This window comes from Sebastes umbrosus, chromosome 7 (genome assembly GCF_015220745.1).
Source record: "Sebastes umbrosus isolate fSebUmb1 chromosome 7, fSebUmb1.pri, whole genome shotgun sequence".
Taxonomy (NCBI): domain Eukaryota; kingdom Metazoa; phylum Chordata; class Actinopteri; order Perciformes; family Sebastidae; genus Sebastes; species Sebastes umbrosus.
The window spans coordinates 1,809,559-1,832,578 of NC_051275.1; the positions used below are offsets into that span (position 1 = coordinate 1,809,559).

The 23,020-nt window shown below is 42.8% G+C and overlaps 1 protein-coding gene across 7 annotated transcripts in view; it reads right to left on the reverse strand.

Moving 5' to 3' along the window:
• Nucleotides 1–23,020, reverse strand: part of robo2 (roundabout, axon guidance receptor, homolog 2 (Drosophila)) — a 353,842-nt gene that overhangs the window by 45,967 nt on the left and 284,855 nt on the right. For all 7 annotated transcript variants that reach the window (XM_037776246.1, XM_037776242.1, XM_037776244.1 and 4 more), the window contains 8 exons: nt 16,977–17,101; nt 15,313–15,484; nt 11,251–11,456; nt 8,674–8,755; nt 7,470–7,635; nt 6,452–6,618; nt 5,005–5,126; nt 2,204–2,435 (listed from right to left, as the gene is read on the reverse strand). In XM_037776246.1, the coding sequence (XP_037632174.1) occupies nt 2,204–2,435; nt 5,005–5,126; nt 6,452–6,618; nt 7,470–7,635; nt 8,674–8,755; nt 11,251–11,456; nt 15,313–15,484; nt 16,977–17,101 (1,272 nt within the window). The remainder of the gene's footprint in view (nt 1–2,203; nt 2,436–5,004; nt 5,127–6,451; nt 6,619–7,469; nt 7,636–8,673; nt 8,756–11,250; nt 11,457–15,312; nt 15,485–16,976; nt 17,102–23,020) is intronic.

Sequence of the window (23,020 nt, forward strand, 5' to 3'; positions counted from 1 at the left end):
ACAACCTTTCAGCATATTGTAATTCAAGTGTTCTGAGAGAAAACTAGACTTCTGCACCTCCTCATGGCTCTGTTTTCAGGCTTTAAAAAATCTAGCCTGTGAGGGGAGACTTTGCAGGTCATTTCAGAGAGAGAGCGTTCCTATTGGCTGTTCATTCAACGGAGACAGCTGTAAATCAAAAAAGCAAACTCTGATCAAACGGTCAAACTAGGCAGCGCTGATCAAATATGAATCAATATTCTGTTACTGTAATGCCTATTTCCCACGTAAAATCTTTTCAGAAACATCTTGTAGTGTACTGTTTAGCTGTAAAATGAGAAAGTTTGCTCCGGCTGGTGGGCGGTGCTTGGTATTTCCTCAACTGATCTCAACATGGCAGCTGGGTCACCAACTCTCATTTTACAGCTAAACCGTACACTAAAAAATGTTTCTGAAAACATTCTATGCAAGAAATAGGCATTACAGTAACAGAATGTTGATTCATATTTGATCAGCGCTGCCTAGTTTGACCGTTTGATCGGAGTTTGTGAGTGATTGACAGCTGCTCAGAGTGAGGCTCCAGCTCGGCTCTGATTGGTTGTTTTCCTCCAGTCTGTGAAATCCTGCAGGTGCCGTTAGGAGCACCGGAGGACACAGAGGTGCATGATTTTTTTTTCAGATTACCAGTCTCATGCACTGCTGTCAGGATATAGTGACCGTTTTATGAAAATAACTTTTTTTAATCATATTTGCTCCATTTCTACCCACTGCTGCTTTAATGCGTTAAAGAAATTAGTGGTGTTAAAACGAATTTTCGTTAACACGTTATTATCGCGTTAACTTTGACAGCCCTAATTTTACACAAACATTACTTTTCCCTTAAATAATAATAAGACAAGGCCTCCTTAGTGACTTTTTAGACAATCATTCAGTGGGAATCAGATGGCAAACCGAAGTCCATTTATCAGCTATGACATGACTGTCCAGATGGAGAGTGAGAGAATGTGTGAAAAAGGATGAGAGGAGACTACAAACATGGACACAGCATCAACGGAGAGCTAATCCACCGTAACCCTGCATCCATCTGCTCGGGGGATTCTCTAACTGTGTTAGCTAATGGACAACCTAAGTTTTAATCACCCCCTGATCAAGACTTCCCTATCCATCTAGCTGCCCTTCTTAGTACTCCCAGGGTCTCCGAGGGGCCTAGAGCTGTGTGTTTGACGGTGTATCAGCTACAACCAGGCAGAGCAGCGGAGGAAGGGGGGGGGGGGGGGGGGGGGGGTTGTGACAGAAATAGAAAGTGGTCGAGCTCTCTGAGGGACTGGGATGCAGATAGAGCGTTATCAGCACTGGTAATAGCTGGGACATGCAGGTTCTGGAGGCCTTCGGGAGAGGTGGTGTGCTGGCATGTATGTGTTTTCTGGTAGTGTGAGAGCGTGTGTTTGGAGACAGCTGTAATGTGATGGCAGTTCCACTACAGCAGTGCGTGCACTGGCTGGCCACAGGAGATATGGTCCCTCTGAGAAAGGGAAAATAAATGGGCCTGTCACACGGATAGGATGTGAACTGTCTCCTATACATGCAGGCCTAAATATGTCGTGGCACAACGGGCTTTGTCTCCAGTATACAGAGTCTGTATTTGTATCTTTGTGCTGTTGTTCACATGTACCATGTGTCTTTCCTTTAGATCACATCATAATTTAATTTAAGTTATGAGGCTCGAAGGTTGAAGCAAGGTGGTGCAGTGCTGTTGGATGCATTTATGCTTTGGCATTGGTCAAAATACATCCAAACACAGACCTGTGTGTGGGTGTTTGTGTGTGATATTGTGCCACGCCGCTCCGTGGCCTTGTCAGAGCCTGTATGAATCAAGCTCTGGGCGACAGATCATCTTCGCAGGAGGAAGTGTGTGCGGTTGTCCAATCACAGCTCAGGCCTGTGGCTGCCGGGTGATGGATTAGAAGAAGTTTGGCACTAACACCACCGATCATAAACAAAAAAAAAAGCACAGCAGGAAGGTCAGATGGGCGCAAACATGCAGACGCCCTTATGCATTCACACGTATTCCCCTTAACTCTCAAAGGGAGGGGCAGCGGCGCCTGTGATGTTATGACAAACATAAAGCAGCCTACGGGGTCACCCGTCATCCCACATTGCTGTGGACTCACTATGTCGTATTGCTCCTGACATAAACTACAAATACTCTTCTTTTTCTTCATACCTTCCTCAGTCGTCCGTGCCGTCCTGGATTCGCTGTCCATGCCTTGAAACTCGTTGAAATAAGGTCGGACCTTGATCTCGTACACGATGCCCTTTTTGAGCGAGGAGAGGACGACGCTGCGCTCAGAGGGGACCTTCACATCCTGGGTCTGCCAGGGGCCTGGTGAAGGCAGCCCTGATGTCTGCCTGTACAGGACTCTGTAACCCTGGATGAACTGGGACTGACGATCCACCTGAGAGAAAGAATGAAGATTGTTGTTGTATTTCAGTGCAGACAAGATCGGTAGATGATATCTCGGGCCGAGCAACTAGATAATATAAAAGGAGTTTTTTTTGGCAATGCATTTCCTTCCTCACAGGATTGCATTCATGACACTTTAGAGGCTGTTACTCGTTTAATGGGCCTTTTATCACCAGCTATGGCACACTTAGCTCAATTAACACCCTGACATTACCTCATGCACCCGGCTCCCAGCCCAAAGTGTTCCCTCCTCTATTAAAAAGACTTGCTGTAATGCCACCTTAAAGGACACATGCATGTCTCATATCTATTATAAATACTAACTGGAAAGCAGGTCCCCAAACCCCCCCCCCCCATCTAAGATGTGCTGAGAATGTCATGCAGCAACACATACAGACACCCTGGGGACATGAGGGGAATACACAGCAGAGGCCATAACAGCAGATCTGTCCCATAGAAAAGACGGAGAGACTGGAAGTATGATAGCCCCCCCTGCAACCCACAAAAGACCCCCCCCCCCACCCCCCATTAAAACTTGGACCCATTTAGTGAGACAGAAAATGCGGAATTTATGCAGAGGAGGAGCGGGCACATAACTCATTGTAATGGCTTGTTAACAGTAGAAGAAGTGAGCAGGGCTTTCAAGTGGGATATTAAGCAGCTGTTTTTCACGAGTGTAGCCGGAGTAAATCAGCAAAATGGATCCCCTGCTTGGTGCGCAACTTTTATTAATGGAATGATTTGGGAATATAAAAGCTCTCTGAGAGTGGCCCCTCTATTTACTGAAAAGGGCCCCTGATTGATTAGGTAGCCATGTTTTGCGTCGGTTGTACATTACGATCATAAAGCAATGCTTTAGCATTAAATTAGCTACCAAGTCTCGGGTGAGACTTATTACATGGGTCAATAAACATGTCACCAGGAAAAGTGCTAATGTGGTTCATTTGAAAACGGAAACAGGCACCGTATGCCACTACGTGATAGGCCTATACTGTAAATACCTGCACCTAAGTGATTCATACCACAACCATCAAAATAAACAAGCACATGTATTGTATGACCAAATCAGATTTGAACAATAGAAATAGCCAATTTGACCTAATTAGCATGCAATTAAATAAAAACATTTTAGCTGAGTCTGTAGCTGTTTTTACATTTTTCACATTTGAAAGGTGACTGTATTTAACTTTTTATACGTATAAACACGTTTGAATTGTTTTTTATTGCCAATGTGTGAAAAGGTTGTAACCTAATCTAAAAAATTAGACCTTCCACGACTTTCTGGGTTTCCTCTATCAGCCTGTAGACTGCTTTAATGTGAACAACCTGGGCAGCTGTTCTGGGAAAATCAAACGGTTGCGATGTCATGCATGCTCGCAAGTACCTTCAGGGCTAACAGTGTGCAACCATAGCTAACATTCATGGAGTCCGCTAACGCCAACAAACGACCAGCCCCCACCACAACTCAGACTCCAACACAATCTCCACGGAAGCACAAACAAACCCAAAGTTATAACTAGCGAAGCCCGTCTTTCAAAACAGGAATGCGACTGACGTCGGACGAAAAATAGTGTTGTGGGAGTGAGTGTGCACATGGGAAGTGAGTGGTGAAGCAAGAGAGAGCAAGCGGCGGGGAAATGAGCGAGCAGCGGGGCATTAGAGAGTAAGTTTAGCTCTGAGGACATCAAGTGGATGTACTGTGGAAGTTGCAGTTTGCTAATGGTGCTAATGTTAATCAACATGATGCCTGTCAATCACGTTCAGTCTAGTGTGTGTCGGTAGTGCGAGCACAAGCAACAGGACGCTGACTGACATTGACTTAACGGCCACAGGTGTCACTGTTTACAAGCAATTTCTGATTCTTACAGAGTCCCTTTAAATAAAGAACATTTTAGCTGAGTCTGTCGCTGTTTTTTTTACATTTTTCACATTTAAGAAAACTGCCTAATTTTGGGAAATAATGTGATTGATGTTGTGAGGCAAACACCACAATATGCGTATATGTACGGTGGAGGAGCAGGTGCATGCTTGTATTGTTTTCTGTGTCATGACAGTGGGAAAAACGGAAAACAAAACGTAGTTCAACCGCAAACATTAATTTCAATCAAATTTGTATCAAAGTTTTAAGAGGGAAGCAGCTGAAGACACACGGAAGATTGATGAACAACCAGGTGGCTCTGACATCTCTTTTGATGGTTAACAGAAACAATTTTTTCAGCTTTTTGATGTTCAGTTACTTTTAAGTCACCAATTACAGTATTTCAAAGCTGCAGTCTCAGGGAACAACCGGACTAAAACTCCCTGACATAAAACAAACGGTAGCCTCGAGGTGCACCTTTTTGGCTTCAAAGAGGGATCTCAGAATATAAACTATCTTGACTCTATGACTCCAATTTACAAAATCAAAGACGTAAAAAGGATGCAGAGAGATAAGAAAACCATGTACAAATCAGACAATTGTACAATATCTAAGTTCTTCCAGTGTAAAGACTCCAAATGAAAATGATTCATTTACTGAAATTGTAGCATTAGTTATATGTAAAAATAGGAGCTGCACTTACCGTCCATGTGACCTGAATGGTTGTGGGACTCAGGACAACTGGGTTGTGCAACCGAACTATGACCTCACCGAGCTCCTTCTGTACGTGCCTGTGGTCGACACCTTGCGCTGGAGGACTTATATCTGAGGGAGAGCAAGAAAGAAAAAATGAGAGAAAGACAGAAAAAGAGAGAGGGCACAAAATAAAACGTTGCCCTCTCTCCTCCACTTGGTTTTCAAAGAGTTCACTCAGTTCATCACAATAAACCTCGCTCCATCGCCATCAGGAGTGGAATAGTAAAAGAGTGAGTGAATAGACCAATCACTTTCAACAAAGACGCGTACACTCGGTGTTCACGACTTCATTTGAAAAGGAGCAACTTCATCTGCATTAAAATGACCTCATTCCATTTTGTATTAAGGCTCCTGTCTGGTTTGAAGAAAAGAAAGGAGACTGGCAAAAGTTCTTTAGATGTGCGACTTGTCTGCACTCACTGGGGCCTGACTGAACAACCGCATCAACAAATGAACTCTGAATGCGTGATCCCAGTACATATTGGATGGGAGATGAATGGACACGATGACACTATTTTCCAGCTCATTTCCCATTTTTTGCACACGCACGTGTTTCAAGTTACAAGCGATGAAAAACTGCAGTGTATGAGATACTGAGTGCGGTTGAATAGAGCCACATTTTGAGTTATTTACTGAAGGGAAGCAAAAACTTGCAAAAGGAATTTATATATATAATAAAAAGCTTCATTCAGACAACCTATCAGGGTCATGAATCACAGGCCACACTAACGGGGCGAGACGGGCCAAACACAGTTAAAAAGAAGTGAAAAATCAATTTGTCTTCAATGCATGCCTTTGTCAATAAACGCGTCTATATATCATCTCAAGACCTTCGCCTCAATATGAGAGAGATATGCTGCAATTCAAATTGACTGGACTTTTTTTAAACTCTTGGCTTGCGTTTGACAGAGCTTGGCCAAAGGTTGCTTTTTCATTTTCTTTTTTTTTTGCTGGGGACTTATCGTATCAGTGTAATCTGGAGACTGTGGTCTGTCCACTACAGTAATCAAATCTTCTTCGGGTTTGGAGGCAGTCATTTTCTCCCGTTATGATCATTAACACTAACTCAGTTAGGCCTTCCAAAAGTAGACATGCTTATTTTACATAATTGCTAAAGTGTAGCCTTAATGAGCTGGGCTGAGATGGAGGATTTGACCTCTGGGAAGTTCTGCAGTGTTTCAGTAGAGCTATTCGCTGCAGATTGCTGAGAGGGGCTGATAAGTATCACACTTTGAAGGGGAGCACGCTGACCTTCCCCTATCAGTAGAAACAGAAATTATACTCAGCAAAAAAAGAAAAAGCACACCAGTGAAAGGGATTATGACACGTTCTGAAATGAGTATACATGTATTCAATAAATACACTCCATTTTATTTGAATCTTCTGTAGAGTACCTTGTGTTCTGACAGGATCAGACATGGGGCTGGGATCACTCAGGCCCTGGCTGTTGACCGCTCGGACCATGAACAGGTATATGGTGTTGGGACGGAGACCTTTGACAGTAAACTGGGTGGTTTTCACATGATCGGCTACTGTTTGCCAGCTGTTGCTCACTGATTGACTGCAATAGAAGGAGAGAAAAAGGTGGTTCCACATTATTTTTCTTTTCACATGGTACACTATATTTGTACATGCGATCCGAAGCATACCAAGGGTATTAACTAGGGCTGTCAATTGATTAACATATTTAATCATGACTAGTGGCAAATTAATTACACATTTTTTATCTGTTCAAAATGTATTTTGTCAAGTATTTAATACTCTTAATACTCAACATGGGAGTGGGCAAATATGCTGCTTTATGCAAATGTATGTGTATAATTATTATTGGAAATCAATGAACAACACAAAACAATGACAGATATTGATCCAGAAACCCTCACAGGTACTGCATTTAGCATAAAACATATTCTCTAATCATAACATGGCAAACTGCAGCCCAACAGGCAACAACAGCTGTCAGTGTGTCAGTGTGCTGACTTGACTATGACTTGCCCCAAACTGCATGTGATTATCATAAAGTGGGCATGTCTGTAAAGAGGACTCGTGGGTTCCCATAGAGCCCATTTACATTCACATATCTGGAGGTCAGAGGTCAAGGGACCCCTTTGAAAATGGCCAGGCCAGTTTTTTCTTGCCAAAATTTAGCGCAAGTTTGGGGCGTTATTTAAGCTAGTATGACATGGTTGGTACCAATGGATTCCTCACGTTTTCTACTTTCATATGATGCCAGTATCTTCACTCTACCTCTACAACTGAGCCCACTAGAACCTCCGAAAGGTCGATTGCTTTACTGTGTCAAAGAAATTAGTGGCATTAAAAAGATTGCATTAACGTGGTATTATGGCATTGACTTTGACAACCCTAGTATTAACTAGTGAGTGAGGGTTTCATGTTACTGGTAAAACAAACCTGAAAGCTTCAATGACAAACGAGGAGACAGGCGATGCTCCAGCCATCCCAGGCTGCCAGGACAAGGACACACTGTTCTTGGTGACATCAGTGACCTGAGGTTTAGACGGCGGGCCTGGAAGCTCATTCTCATCATGGTTTTTCACGACAATCACTCCACCTGATTCTGAATGGAGAGAAAGAGACAGAGAAAAAACAAACACTTATCTTTTAGTGCGGTGGTTCCCGAACTGTTTCAAGTCAAGGACCCCTAAACTGACACAAATTAGACCACAGACCCCCATTTGATACGATTTTTACTTTTAGATGTTTTATTGCAGAAAGTGTACCATGACACGCAAAATAACTAAAAAAATACAACAATATCAGAATAAAAAAGACAACAGAGTAATAAATATAAAGTGTATAATGCTGTGTTCGGACCAAGAGTGAAGCAAATTTCCGCCTTGCTCTACTTGTGGTTGGACCGGCGGTATCATTTCATTCCCACTAGATGCTGCCGGAGAGAAGAATATCTCCATAGATGCCAACAACTTTTCTTTCTGCCATTTCCGCCATTAACCATGGAAGAAATATCCACTGTTGCTGCTTTGTATATGTTGTGGAAGTCACAGATACAGTATGTCGGAAAATCCAACACTGTTGTGTCTGGGTTCATAATCAGCCGGCGGGGAGCTGTATTCACATAGTGTCACACAGTGCCATTGCATTGACTGTATCTAGCCAGCCACACCTTGACACCATAGATGGCTACATTATTGTTTTCCTCAATTTCTGATTCAACATGACGATAGGAGGAGAATCTCAACGCTGATAGGCTTTCACGACACAGCCCCGCCCGGCGCAAATTCAGGTCTATTCGCCTCTTTGCATTGACTTTGTATGTAATCGCACAGTGCGAAAAGTTTGCTTCGCTCTTGATATGAACATGCCATTAGATATAATATTAGTGAAAATGTAGTAAAATAAGTAACTTAAATAGAAAGGTAATAGCGCATGACATTGAAAGTAATATTTCACATGACATTGTTTTACTTATGGATGGAATTATAGTGAAAATGAATTATTCCACTTTTTGCTGGGGACCCCCTGGAACACCACCAGGGACCCCTGGGGATCCCCGGATGTGTTTGAAAGACACTGTTCTAGTGAAAACTGCTGACAAGTCGAAATAAACACATGAAATCATTACACCATCTTGTACCTTTGACTTCCAAGAAAGCGCTCCATGATGTTTCACCGCTGGAGCTGGTGGCCACACATGTGTAGACCCCCGAGTCTGAGAGCTGATATAGAGCAGAACACACACGTGAATAATAACAAACACACACACTGACGGCATCGACACACAGAGCTTAATGACACCACTAATAACACTTTTAGTGCCATTTCATTTCACACATCCTGAGAGCAGTAGCAATGACTGAATATATGTTACCTTCCTATTGCCGAAACAATGAAAAGTGATGGGGCGACTTCATGAGCGAGCCTTGTGCCGGCCAAATTGTGTGTCATTTGTGAGTGCCTCAAAGTGCTGACGCTAATTTCCTAATGAATTCCATTTTCTACTCACCACCCTTCCATCACTTCTCCACTCCCCCTCCTTATTACCCCACTGTCCTGCCGGCCACAACAAAGCCAAGGCTAATCAATTTAGGGTGGGCTGCTGGAACCCCCTGGACCGATGACAGCTGGCTTGTCTCTCCATCCCTCTTAGGAACTTTGGTTGTTTGTTGGTTTTTGTCCCCGTGCCTCCCCTCCATTAATTAAATAACATGTCAGTGGTCGGCAGCTTTGTCAAGCGTAATAGATATTCCACCGAGGCCTCCGAGTGGGGAAAGGAAGACGCGAGCCTTTTAAATTCAATCTACTCTAAATGTGTACGTGTGTGCACATGTGTGTATATGTCAGTAAGTGCATACATGTTTCTATGCTACAGCTGGAGTCCATCCAACGCTGCACAGCTGAGCCCAGTTGGAGCTGCCTGCCACTAAGTGATACTATCAAACAATTAAAATAAAAATCAATGCTGCCTATTCATCTCTTTAAAGCATTATGGTACCTCGCTTCTCCAAGTCAGGCTTAAAGGGATAGTTTGGGTATTTTGAAGTGAGGTTGTATGAGGTACTTATTCATAGTAGGTATTACCTACAGTAGATGACGGTCAGCACGCCCCCAGTTTGAAGAATACTGGCACAGATGCAAAGCAATACAGTGTTGTGGATAGGGCCAGCTGCAAAACATATTTTAGCCACATAAAAGAAAAATCAATATCTGTTTACATGTATGCTATATTTAGATAATTTTCCGGCGTGGAACTGAACTGAAAGTGAAACGTATTCATACTGTTTTTGTCAACGGAGTCTGGTGGCTTTTAAGAGAGCATAGATAAGTTTCACTTTCGGTTCAGTTCCTCGTCAGAAAGGGTTGTCTGACGGCAAGATAAAGCGGTGAAAATATTCTAAATATAACATACACTAAAACGGATATCGTTTTTTTAGGGGAGACTTTCTTTTAACCCCTTTGAACTCTGCAATAGAAATGGTCCGCCAGTACCTACATAGGTATTTTCTGCTTATTCTGATGTCATTTCTTGGAGTGTATTCAAATGCTTCATATCCCTAAACTCTGTAGGCTCTGTATGAATATGTATGTAAGTCAATAAACCATAATAATTGATAGAACGGTTGAAATTGTGTCATAAATACAAAAATACAGAAATCATGCTTTTTCATAAAATTGTACTAAATTAACACAAAACATACTGATCCAAAACATTTCTAAATATAGAAACATTAACAACATATTTCTTAACACTTCATAAGTTATTTGAACTCTGCACAGTTTTTAGTTGTTAAAATATGCATACGCATTGTCATGAGCAGATTGAGTGAGAACATAAACTATCCAAAGGTGTTTGGATAGTTTATGTTACGCACGTAACATAACGTAATGACATCATCAAGAGCATATAACATGATGATCCAAAGAAGACAGGAGCCTTAGCTTTCTTCTGCAAGAAGAGTGATTGCTCTAGCTGTTATGCTGTATATTTCAGATCAATTTAAACAGGATCATGCAAACAATGATCTCCCGCAGCCATTATGGGGCAATACTCTGGGGCCACCGCATGTTGGCGTCACGTTTTGTACAATGCACAACGTAAGGTAATGACGTCATCATGGGCGTACACTGTCATGATGCTATATCAAAAGCCTTAGCTTTCTGCTGCAAAAAGAATGAATGCTCTAGCTATTATGGTTTTTATTTTAGAATGATTTAAACAGGATCACGCAATAATGATCTACCACTTAAAGGGCGAAGTGGCTAAATACGTTTTGGTGCCATCCACGTCCACAGCAGTACATCGCTTTGCTCCCATGTCGCTACTTCTGTCTGTTTCTCTGAGCTTAGGGCATGCTGACTGCCATCTACTGTAAGTAATACATCTACTACTATCTACCTCATACAACTCCACTTCAAAACACCCAAACTATCCCTTTAAGCTTCGTCCTACTGAATTCTACAAAAGCTTGTATCCTGCAGTGTTGCAGGAATGCCCATACAAATGCATATATCTGTATAAACATCTTAAATTAAGATACTTAAAGGCCAGTGACAAAATAGAGTGGTGACAAAGTGTGAGGTAATAAGGGAGCTGGCGATATACAATTACATTTAAACTGTAGCTATGGACAAAGCTATTGTAAAATGACATTGGCACAGTAGCACAAATTGATGAGTCATTCTTTACACCAACAGGACCAATGAAATCCTTTACCTTGACATTTTTGATCTGCAGGCTGCCCAGCTCCTGCAGGGACATGCGGGCGTCCTTTCCCAGCAGACTGATCCCATCCTTCAGCCAGCTGATGGAGGGGATGGGGTCTCCTGATGCCTGGCACTTCAACAGCGCCACACTGTCCACCCCAAGCGTTTGATTGGACGGGCCTTGGCGAATGATGGGCGGCGGCCTGTCTGTGAGCACTATGATACAAAGATAAAACATATTATCCATATCGTCATAGAAATCTGTCTTCACATATGGCGTCTGACTGTTAAATAAGTGACAGCATTGATCATGAAATGCACTGGGGATGGATTTGGCTATACCTATCATAAAGGAGACTATTTTCTCTGCAGGTCTTGTAATTGCACCACAGAACAATGACCATATCCTGTATTTCCAGGAAGCAGGGGAGAACAGTTGAGTAGTGTGTTTCTAGTTGCATTGATGTGGCGGAGGGATGCTAAGCAGTTTCCAGTTACTGCCTGGGTCGCCTTATTTTTATACACTACTAGACTTTGTGGTACAGTTTAGTGGTGAGACTCTTGCCTATTGAGTCAGCGTGGTTCAGATAAATACTTCATTATGTGAACCGAGGGGCACAATGAAAGGTGAATTTCAAGTACTGAATGTTACTGAAACCGCCTCATGATACTCATATGAGATGTAAAGAAGACATCAAATAATCAGAGAAGACAATCCTTTTATATTTTGTTCTAATTTCACTCTGGCTAACGCTGTGATGAATCCCATTTCCACGAGCAAATTCATTTGTTATAATGTGCCAAAGAAAAGCCTGTGGGTTCCTTCAGTGAAATAGTGGGGATGTCAGAGGTGATCTCAGAGAGAGTTAGCACTCTAGCATGCAGGCAGTTTATATATTTAGAGTTGAATAATGTGGAGTCCCCCTGGCATCACAGAGCCCACATTAATTAGAAGGTATGGATTAATGATGTCAGACCTGCAGGGGCTAATTACCGAGTCTACCTCGGTAACCTTTCAACACATTATCACACCCTCGTTTCCACCCCGATTTTCACTCCACATCTGACAAAAAGGAAGTGCTTCTAAGTACTACAGTCCTGCTGTGTTGTGGTCAGCCCTCTCGCGTTGGGTCACGACAGACAGAAAGAGAAAGAACTGTGCAGAAACACATTAAGCCAAATGTCACACATCCATTTCAATAATGATATTTCTATTAGTGTTTTAGTCCTCTGGAATGTTTTGATTTGGGCGAAACAATCATATGAATCAAAAGCGATAATGCAAATCAGAAACTAAGCCAAGAGATGATTCAAAGCACCTGCTACCAGACAGAGTCATAAACTTTCTCATTTTACAGCTAAACAGTACACTACAAGATGTTTCTAAAAACATTTTACGCGACAAATAGGCATTACGGCAACAGAATATTAATTCATATTTGATCAGCGCTGCCTAGTTTGACCGTTTGATCGGAGTTTGCGAGTGATTGACAGCTGCCTCCGTTGAATGAACAGCCAATAGGAACGCTCTCTCTCTGAAATGACCTGTGATTGGCCAACGTCTCCCGTCACAGGCTAGATTTTTTAAAGCCTGAAAACAGAGCCATGAGGAGGTTCAGAAGTCTAGTTATCTATCAGAACACTTGAATTACAATATGCTGAAAGGTTATTGTGGACTTTTTGCCCAATGATGCCAAAAAACATTCTATCTACTGCTGCTTTAAAGCCTTTTGTTTCACTACAAAATAGCCTGAATTGTGTCATGCATCCATGTTTGTCCATGTTTTAAAGTTCATGACTACAATGCTTTCCCTATTAAGCGCAGACAGTAGGCTATGACTGCCGACAGAAGCTAGAGCACAAGCACAAGCACAAGACATTGCTAAGTCCAGGATTTTGATGCGCCTGATGTATGTGTGGATGGCATGTAGGAGTGACAGAGGGAGGAGGCAAAGCTCAGCCAAGGCCTTGGGTCTCTGGATCAGGAATTTCTCATTACAGATCTCCTTGAACTCCGCAGACTGTTGTCGGAGCTCGGGGCAGTAAATCACATGAAGACTGCGGCAGGTGTGGCCATGACCTGACCGTGACCTGGCCCTCCTGTACTCTTTCCTCCACTCCCTCCTTTTCTTTTAGACATGCCTAACACCCTTCTCGCTAACATGCCTTTTGCTATTATAAAAAAAATAAAAAATGAAATGGTTAACTGTTGATAAGGATTTGCCTGTAAAATGTGATGATACATTATTCCAGGCAATTGAAGGACATGTCAATTTTGTATGTGCAATAGAACCTGCTTCTTCAGTGAGAAAAAAGTGTTCCGGTCGTGCTTTTAATCTTTCTGCTAGCAGGTACTTCAACAGACATATGGATGGCCGTCGATCTTGCCTTCACAACAGCTGAGCAGATTAGATGCTTCCACATAATTCATTCCACAGAAAACCATTGTCAGTCACTCACTCAATCATGTCCCCTCTCTTTCTCTTGCTCCCTCTCTCACACACATACTCGCCCACTCGCCCAAAAGCTGATCATTAAACTTGAAGGAACTCAAGGGCAACGCTTTATTTCCTTTCCAAAAGGAAATGTAGAAAATGTTAATTAAATTGTGTCAGGTGAAAAAAAATGAAACAAGGAGCGTACTGCAAAAACACAGTAACTGAAGGTCATGGGCATACTGACATCTCTCAAACCAAAGCTGAATGTATTCCTGTACAAATGTGCTTGTGTATACTTTCACAGTGTTAAAGGCCAAATAAACTCTGCAAGGCAAGACACGTGTTACAGTTAAAGTGGCAGTAGGCAGTATATTTTTGGCATCATTGCGCAAAAATTCCATAACAACCTTTCAGCATATTGTATTTCAAGTGTTCTGAGAGAAAACTAGACTTCTGCTCCTCCTCATGGCTCTGTTTTCAGGATTTAAAAAATCTAGCCTGTGATGGGAGACTTTGACCAATCACAGGTCATTTCAGAGAGAGAGCGTTCCTATTGGCTGTTCTACAAATGCATGTGCAAGTCCCTTCAGATGGTGAAAGCATGATTCTACGGCAGAATATTTTGCAGGAAAAGTTGCTATTCCAGCATTGGCAACGACTGCCTACACTGCAAAGCAACACAACAAGGAAGACGGACTTATCAAGAAGAGAGTCTGACAAAACCGGTGGAGCGTTTCAGTGATGGAGAGAAAATGTTGCTAATATTTAGCTAATAGCCTTCTGCTAGCACTGTGAGCTAGCCTCATGGCTACGGTAGCTACGGCAGTAGCTCAGGGAAAGCATCGTATTCTCTCCATCTCTCTAATAGTTTAGCCTTCTGCCTGAGCTCACCGTGGATGTATAAAGAGAACAGAGCTCACAGCTGTGGCGCAGCAATGACGACTACGGTTAGCAGGAGGCCTAACTATTAGCAACTCTTTCACTCCATCTCTGAAACACTTTGCTGATATTGCAGCTAGCTAGAGCCTTGAATCACAGTATGTCATCTCAAAGGGCTTTAAAGGCCCACGCACAGTTGCAAAGAAAGCAGGACGGTAATTCTCATAGAATCGCAGCTATATGATGGCATCAGGATCATAGTCACGATCGGGATGATGTTTGAAATGAATGAGCAGTACTGATACTGGTTACTGTATGAAGCGCGTGCATGTGCCAATGCTTGTCTGGTGGGAGGGGCTTAGGACAGAGAGGGGAGAGAGGAGAGCTGCAGGTTGACGGCTGGATTTCCCAATTTTTTTTTTTTACTTTTCCAGATAACTGCCTACCCTGGGGTACCACTTGAATTACAATATGCTGAAAAGTTATTATGGAATGGTTGCCAAGTAACACCAAAAATAAACTGCCTCCCCCAGCTTTAAACCATGACAAACTCAAATCAGATGTCATTTATGCCAGTTTAAATATTGTTTTTGTTGAGGACTAAATGTCTGAATGTATGTGGTAGAGAATAAAACATGCGTATTAAAAATACATCTGTGTTTCTATGCACCAACTTCTCCACATTTGCAGTGGCACTAAGCCGTGTGTCAGCGCACTGGTGGCATGGAAGAAGTTACGCGTCGGTTTTCCCTCACCATCTGTGACCTCCAGTTGAGCCTTGGCGAGGATGCTGCCGGCGACGGTCAGCGCCTGGCAGATATAGTAACCGGCATCTGCCCGCTGCACAGATGAGATGGTGAGGTCTCCGCTGGGTGACACCGAGAAGCGACTGCTGGGCTGCTGGGGTTGGTTGGGAAAGAGCAAATTCTGCAGGAAGACGTACAAACAGCCAATTAGTGAGGACATGGAACCGGTACAGCCTGGAAATACACACATACACACATACTTCCCCAACATGTATACAGTTTGATGACTTGGTTTCATACTTATTCTTCTGCCAAGCCAGAGGCTCCACTGTGTTATGAAGGCAACTTTTGCTCTTGTTGGCTTCATGACTGCTTTCCTTTATGCTTCAATACCACAGCAGTTTTGAGCTGCTTGTTTGCCCACAGAGACCACCCCATACCAGTTGAGCTTAGGCTGAACATAACACAATATATCTTTAGAACAGCTAAAGAGGAAGGGGTAATCAATCCCACATATATCAGAGGGAATAATCAGAGGACTGATGACACTTTCTTTATTAGCTATGCAGCCACTTTATCCCAGCGCTTTCTTTTTTGATCTGCAAATACATTACCTGGATTTAATTACACCTAATCACTTTAATGCAACAAATGATGTTGTTTTTATAAATTAGGGTCTGCCCGTCTCCAGCACAGGAGAGACGTACACTCCATTATCCTCAAGTGTGATAAAAAAAGGCCTTTCTGCCATTTAATTACTGTACTGAATTAGCTTTTTAATTAGTTCTCTAAACAAATACCTCCATACCTTTCATACAGTCAGTGTGGGCGAGGTACAGGAAGCTACACAAAGTGCAGACGAGGCGTGCGACTGCTTGTACAAAGGTGTTTCTAGTGCATTCATTTCAAAAGGCTCATCTTTAATGGCAGAGTGAGAGACACGCCGGATATAAATCTGCTCTATCTGGACAAGTTCACAACACCAGTCAGTGTTCCTGAGTCATAAGCTTTAGGTCACACATTGGTTAGAGGTAAAGTGTTTGTATGAACATGTGTCTCACTTCTGTTCACTCTTTTAAGAGAACTTTGCTGTAATTGTTGGCCTGCAGGCTAAGTGTGTGTTTGTGTATGTGTGTGTGTGTGTGTGTGTGTGTGTGTGTGTGTGTGTGTGTGTGTGTGTGTGTGTGTTTGAACCTTAGCCAGAGCTGAGTCATATCTCTGGCTCATCTACAAGCCCCAACAGGCTCCTAATTGGCACTGTTGTTGAGCGTTGTGAGGACACCCAGGTATTTGAATGGGTTATCTGCTCGAGTGAGGGATAGGATCGCTCTTATCAGCGCAGGGTCACAGGAAACCGATTAGCACTTTGCCAGGCACACTGTCGTTTGGCAGCTCCGGAGAACAAAGGTGTATCTGTGTCTGTAGTAAAGATACTGATGGCAGATAGTGTAGCTTGCAGTGCTGTCTGTATGTGTGTGCAGGGCAGGAGACTCATAAGTACTCAGCAATTGTGCATACAGCCAAGGGAATCCGAACAGTGCTGAGTTGATAACACTAGGGACGCACAGTAGATAACAAAAGCTGCCGACTAAGAGAGTAATATATTTTCACATGTAAGAAATAATGCAAAAAGATAAAAATGTTTGCTACAAACTGCTTTGTGTGAGACTTACCTGACTTCCCTCCTTCTGCCAGAAGACAGCAGGCTGAGGGTTTCCTTTGGTTTCACACGGGAAGGTGGCAGTGCGGCCTTGAGCCACAATTTGGTCCCTTGGGCGGATGACAAACTGGGGCGCAGCTGAAGTCAAAAGGGCAAAAAACAGCAGTGTTAGTGGTCCGGTGGTACACAGCGAGGCCAAACATCAGGGTTGGAGGTCATCAGGGCTTGGGGATTTCAAGCAATAACAAGCCACATGGTCAAATCAAAATGGGAGTGCCGTACAGAGCTTCCATGCAGCGTTATATCCATCTTTTGCTCTCTAATGGCTCTGAACTGGGAAGGACACCAATGACTATCATTGCCATGGTAACCAGGTTGGCCATTCATCCAGGTGAGGCTGAGGCTGAATGAATGACAAGTCACGTTGGCATTCACACAGGGAGACACCTTAGTCACATGGCATTTAGATCTGAGACAACACAAAGGCACACCCATGCCCTGGAAACATCCACATCTATGAGCAGGTGTAGACACATAGGGGTTAATCATGTGTGCATCTCATATAAACGTCAAGATCTGAAGTGGCTCAGTTCTTCTGATCAAAGTTGTATCAACAGGGAGTGAGAGACAGAAAACACTATTTCTGTGTTTACCACACTTCGAGCTAACACCTCTCCATCAAACAGAGAAGAGGCTCGAAAAGCTATCAAACGTTGAAATCGCAGTGTGAAGCTTTCTCAGTCAATATTCATGACTCCATCAGGAGCCAGACCAGTTGTCACACACTCGCAGTCTGGACGGAGTGAGACGTTTCTGACTGACAACTTGGCAGACGCAGTTCAATAATAAAGAGAGAGGAGTATAGAGATTAGATACGAGTTCCTTTTGGTGTGCAGTGTCGCCTCTCTTCGCTCCCTGACCGTTACCCGATGGTGGGTCAGTTAGAGAGGCAGGATTTCATAGCATCCCTCCCTCACATTTCCAAAACATTTATCAGGAATCTTCACAGGACAATTTACAAGCAAAGGCTGGTGAATCCAAGTACGTAGATAATAGGATGCATAGGAATAATGGAATATACTGTAGGTTGTGTCCAAAATTCCATACTAACATGCTATTTGGTAAAACAGTATGTGAGATCCGAAACCTTAGTATGAAACCAACAGTACACAAATTGCATACTATTTTAGGTGAAATATTACAGTATGCAACACTGGACATTACGGCGGCCTAAATATCCCACAATGCAAAGTGCTAGCGATGACAATGTTTATAACAGACGTTGAGGGACGGCTCTGTAACATTAACAACTTAACTGTAAGTATAAGACTCACTTCACTTTGCACTTTACACAACGTAATATATACTTTAAATTAATTCAGATTTTGATTCTCACAAATTGTCGTTTTGGTCACATAAGGTTGGAACGGGTTACCACGGTTACACGTCTCCAACTGGCAAGGAGGCTCTCAGGAAGTGACGACGTAAATGCTATACTGCTCAGTGCGTCCGAAAAGACACATGCTACTGTATATTCACACAAACGTACATTGACCAATAGTACACACAAAGAGTACAGACGCAAAGAGACGAAACTCCGGTACTTTTTGACAACAGCCGCTAGATGCCTTTTTGGACTGAAAACACCAATGAGTCCATAGCCAGTGATTGACAGCCGGCTCACATAGACTGCAGATGGACAGCAGACCTCAGATCAGCTTTTACTGTTTGTTTTCCTCCGGTATGTGAAATTTTGCAGATGCCGTTAGGAGCACCGGAGGACACCAGAGGACAACAGAGGACACAGAGGTACCTGATTTTTTTTCAGGTTACCTGTTTCATGTACTACTGTCACAATATAGTGACCGTTTTATAAAAATAACTTTTTTTAATCATATTTGCTCCAATCTCGCCTACTTCAGCTTCAACAGAGATGTTAATATTTATAAATTTATTTAAAATATCTGTTTTTTTATCCTAAATAATAAAAAAAATACAGTGTCCTGCATATGGATGACAATGGATTCCAGCATAGATGCAAAGAAGACATTTCCAGCTTTAGGCCATAGTCTATCTATATGAACTACCACTGACCTGGACTGTCTCACACAGTTGCCATATACGCTAATAATAAGTACAACTGCAGAACATTACCACAATTATCTCAGCAGCAAAACTAGATCTCTGAAAACGTCTGAACTTTGACCTGAGGTAATTTACTGCATGACCCAAGACCTCTACTTGTTTATTCTATGACTGTCACTGGGGGTCTTAGTCCCATGTTGACAAGTCCCATGTTTGCCCAGATAAAACATCAATGCCACGTTCCTTACAAGAGGAAACACGGCTCCTGCAGAGATAATGAAAGTCAACACATTTTTGAGTGCAGACAATAGATAGTAGAAGCCATTTTTACAGATTGTTGTAAATTCTGAATTGTTGCAATGCAACATCTTGCACTCTTTCTGTTTCTTTTGATTTCTTTGTAAGTCCTCTCGCTGACAAGCCAGCTGGTTCCAGTAAGGCCAAACTCTTCCCATTTGGCTGGTTTCTCCATGTAATCCCTTTTTGGGGGGGGGTGTGTATTTGTCAAAGATACACACAGTTGGGAATGGTACAGATGGCTACAGATTTACTGCCTTTCCCGTTTGGCCTTCTGCAGCTCGGATATCTTGTGGCTCTCACAATGCCGGGCCTGATACAGAGCTCCTAAATCATGCTCTGGCAAGGACTCGGTTTCCTCCCTTCACTTCCTCTGCTCTGTTTCATCCCACATGCTGCATCGCTAACTACTCGCTAAAAAAATATGGTTTAACACCTTCCAGACCGGTCCCTATCACTGCATCGCCCGGCCTCGTCCTTTCTCACATTTCATCTTCAGCACTGTCTGCTGCTCTCATAAAATCTATTTCATTTATAGAAAAGAGTTTACCCAACTTATTTTCACATTCATGATACCAAGTGCTGTCAAAAAAGAATTAAGTTATGTGAATGTTTTTGAGGTTTTATCATTGGCTTCGCTTGTATGGCTGATTGTTTGCAGCTGGATGTCTAAACAAAAATTTGCTGTTCAGCTAGATTTCACCAAACTTAATAAAACAAAGGCATCTGTTTGTAAATCCTCTTTATTGTAGCCAACATCATCCATCTTTTTGTAGCTGATATACCTAATTAATAGGGCTGTCAATTGATTAAAATACTTAATCGTGATTAATCGCAAATTAATTGCATTAAATACATTAAAGGGAGGTTTTTCAGGTATTTACTGTAATACTCTAATCAACATGGGAGTCGGCAAATATACTTGCTTTATGCATATGTATGTGTATAATTATTATTGGAAATCAATTAACAACACAAAACAATGACAGATATTGTCCCAGAAACCCTCACAGGTACTGCATTAGCATAAAACAATATGCTCAGATCATAACATGGCAAACTGCAGCCCAACAGGCAACAACAGCTGTCAGTGTGTCAGTGTGCTGACTTGGCTATGACTTGCCCCAAACTGCATGTGATTATCATAAAGTGGGCATGTCTGTAAAGGGGAGACTCGTGGGTATCCATAGAACCCATTTACATTCACTGATCTGGAGGTCAGAGGTCAAGGGACCGCTTTGAAAATGGTCATACCAGTTTTTCCTCGTCCTGCTTTATAGAAATTAGTTCAATTGAAACAAATTTGTGTTAATGCATTATTATTGCGTTAACTTTGACAACCCTACTAATTAGGTAAGCTTCCCATTGCACTTGACTGTTTGAACAATTGATACCAGGTCAAAACATCCAACGGTGTCTATCAAAACCATAGTTTTGGCTTGTTAGCTTTATCCTGTTGGCCTGAGATCAGTCTTGGACCCATTCTATACCTGTGGCACTACTTTAAATCTCCCTTTAAATTACATTGGAAAAGGAATAAAGTACTCGTGGATGAAGTGATGGGGGATGGACCTAAAGAAGGAGAGTGAGGCCCACAGAGAAGAGCAGATCAAAAACTGAGACAAATCAAGAGGAAGTCAGCGTGTGACAGTTCCACAGATTGGCCAGGGCTAACTCACAATGGCCCTGTTTTTTTGATTCAGAGACCCTTAATGACATGTGAGAGGCTCCCTCCTGTCCCCTCCTGAGGAAACACATGATCAGGCGCCCATATTAATTCATGACAAGCCACATCTGCCTGGTTTGGAGAGGGCTCGGCATAAAACAGTGGTCAGGGTGAAAAGAACAAATGGACAGAGAGAGACAGACATCCATTCAGTACACCCAGGCAGGAACACAAACTAAGAAGCATCTCTTCCTCCTTTAAAATCCCACGTTCAATCATATTTTATTCAGAAGTCGACGGCAATTACTGTCTCTTCCCACAGGCAGAGTGAATGTGTAATTTCCTCCATCTTCTTGAGAGCTGACAGTTTGACAATCGCAGAACAGCCACTGCTGTTTTGGCAACCAAAGTCCTGCCACTGAGGCAGTGTCTGGGTTTTTGTGCCAGTCAAGCCTGTCTCGACAAACACTTCTGTCATTCTTCTCCTCGCCCTTCTTTGTCCTCACGCACGTTTCTTGTTCCTGCTCTCCTCTCAGTTTCTACTCACAGAAAGCACACCTTTCTCTCCAGATGCACATTTTCACTCACTTTCCTCTAACAATTTCATATTTTGTTCTGCCTTGACCTTCTCCAGACCCAGAGGGAAATACAATGAGATCTCCGGCTCTGCGTTGCGGGGCTCAGTGAGGAGAGAAGCTCGTCCAAAACAAACAGATCTCAGCTTCGTGTTCCAAAAATCCACAGATGGCCTCAAGACTTGCGAGTTAAACACGTCCTGGACCATATGAGATGACAACGTCTGAGACTATCAAACTGCCAGACAGCCCACTCAGTCATTGAAGGTAGAGCCTTCAGTTTAGTGCTACACGGGTAACGGAAACGTTGAGTTAATGCACTTGATAAATGTGTGCTGCAGGACGATGTCGCTGAAACCTACACCAGCTCCATCAGCTGCCGGTTGAGATCAAGTTTAAGTGATAAAAAATACAAACCTACAAAAAGAATGTGCACTCATCAAAGACAATTATTTGGTATAATTTAAACACTAAAGGATATACTATGGAATGCTTTCTTTATTTTAGTGTTTTCAGTGTTGTCAGTGTCTGACTTGACTATGACTTGCCCCGAACTGCATGTGATTATCATAAAGTGGGCATGTCTGTAAAGGGGAGACTCGTGGGTACCCATAGAACCCATTTACATTCACTGATCTGGAGGTCAGAGGTCAGGGGACCCCTTTGAAAATGGTCATACCAGTTTTTCCTCTGCAAAATTTTGTGTAAATTTGTTGCGTTATTTAGCCTTCCCAACAAGCAAGCATGACCTTGGTTCGGTACCAATGGATTCCTTAGTTTTTTCTAGCCTCATATGATAGCAGAGTCTTCACTCTAGCTTCAAAATTCTCAAAAGATCGATCGCTTTAATGTTAAAGGGACTGTTTGTATCTTCTTACACGTATAAATCAATCCTGGTCAGTGTCTCATGCGCGCTCACGTGTGGCTACGCTGTTCAGACTCAGACTCCAACACAAACTACAGTGAAGCACCAAAACCTCTTGGTTGTATCTAGTGAAGCCCGTCTGTTAAACAGTTTTGGCCGCGGTCGGAGGACGCGGGGGAGACCGTGGCTTCGGTCTCCAGGACCGGAGTCTCTGCTGTACTCTGCTCCTCTGCCTGCCTGCTTGCATTTAGTCACATACCGTGCTTGTTCTCGTTATTTCGCTCTCACGTGCATGCGCGCACACTACACACTGCAGAAGAGTTAGTAGCTCTGAGAATATCTAGTGAATGTACAGTGGACGTTTGTGCAGAAATAAATGCTAAATAATAAAATGCTAAATACGTTATCGTCTCCGACCAAACTCCGGTGTCTCCCCTGTTCCCTCCGGCCGCGGTCGGGAGGCTGAGGCAGGAAAAGCCAACACTAGGATCAGCATTGATTCATTGAGAGACCTTCGTCTGGTCAGCTAACATTACTGCCAAGCAGCTGAAATATAGAGTGATATTGTG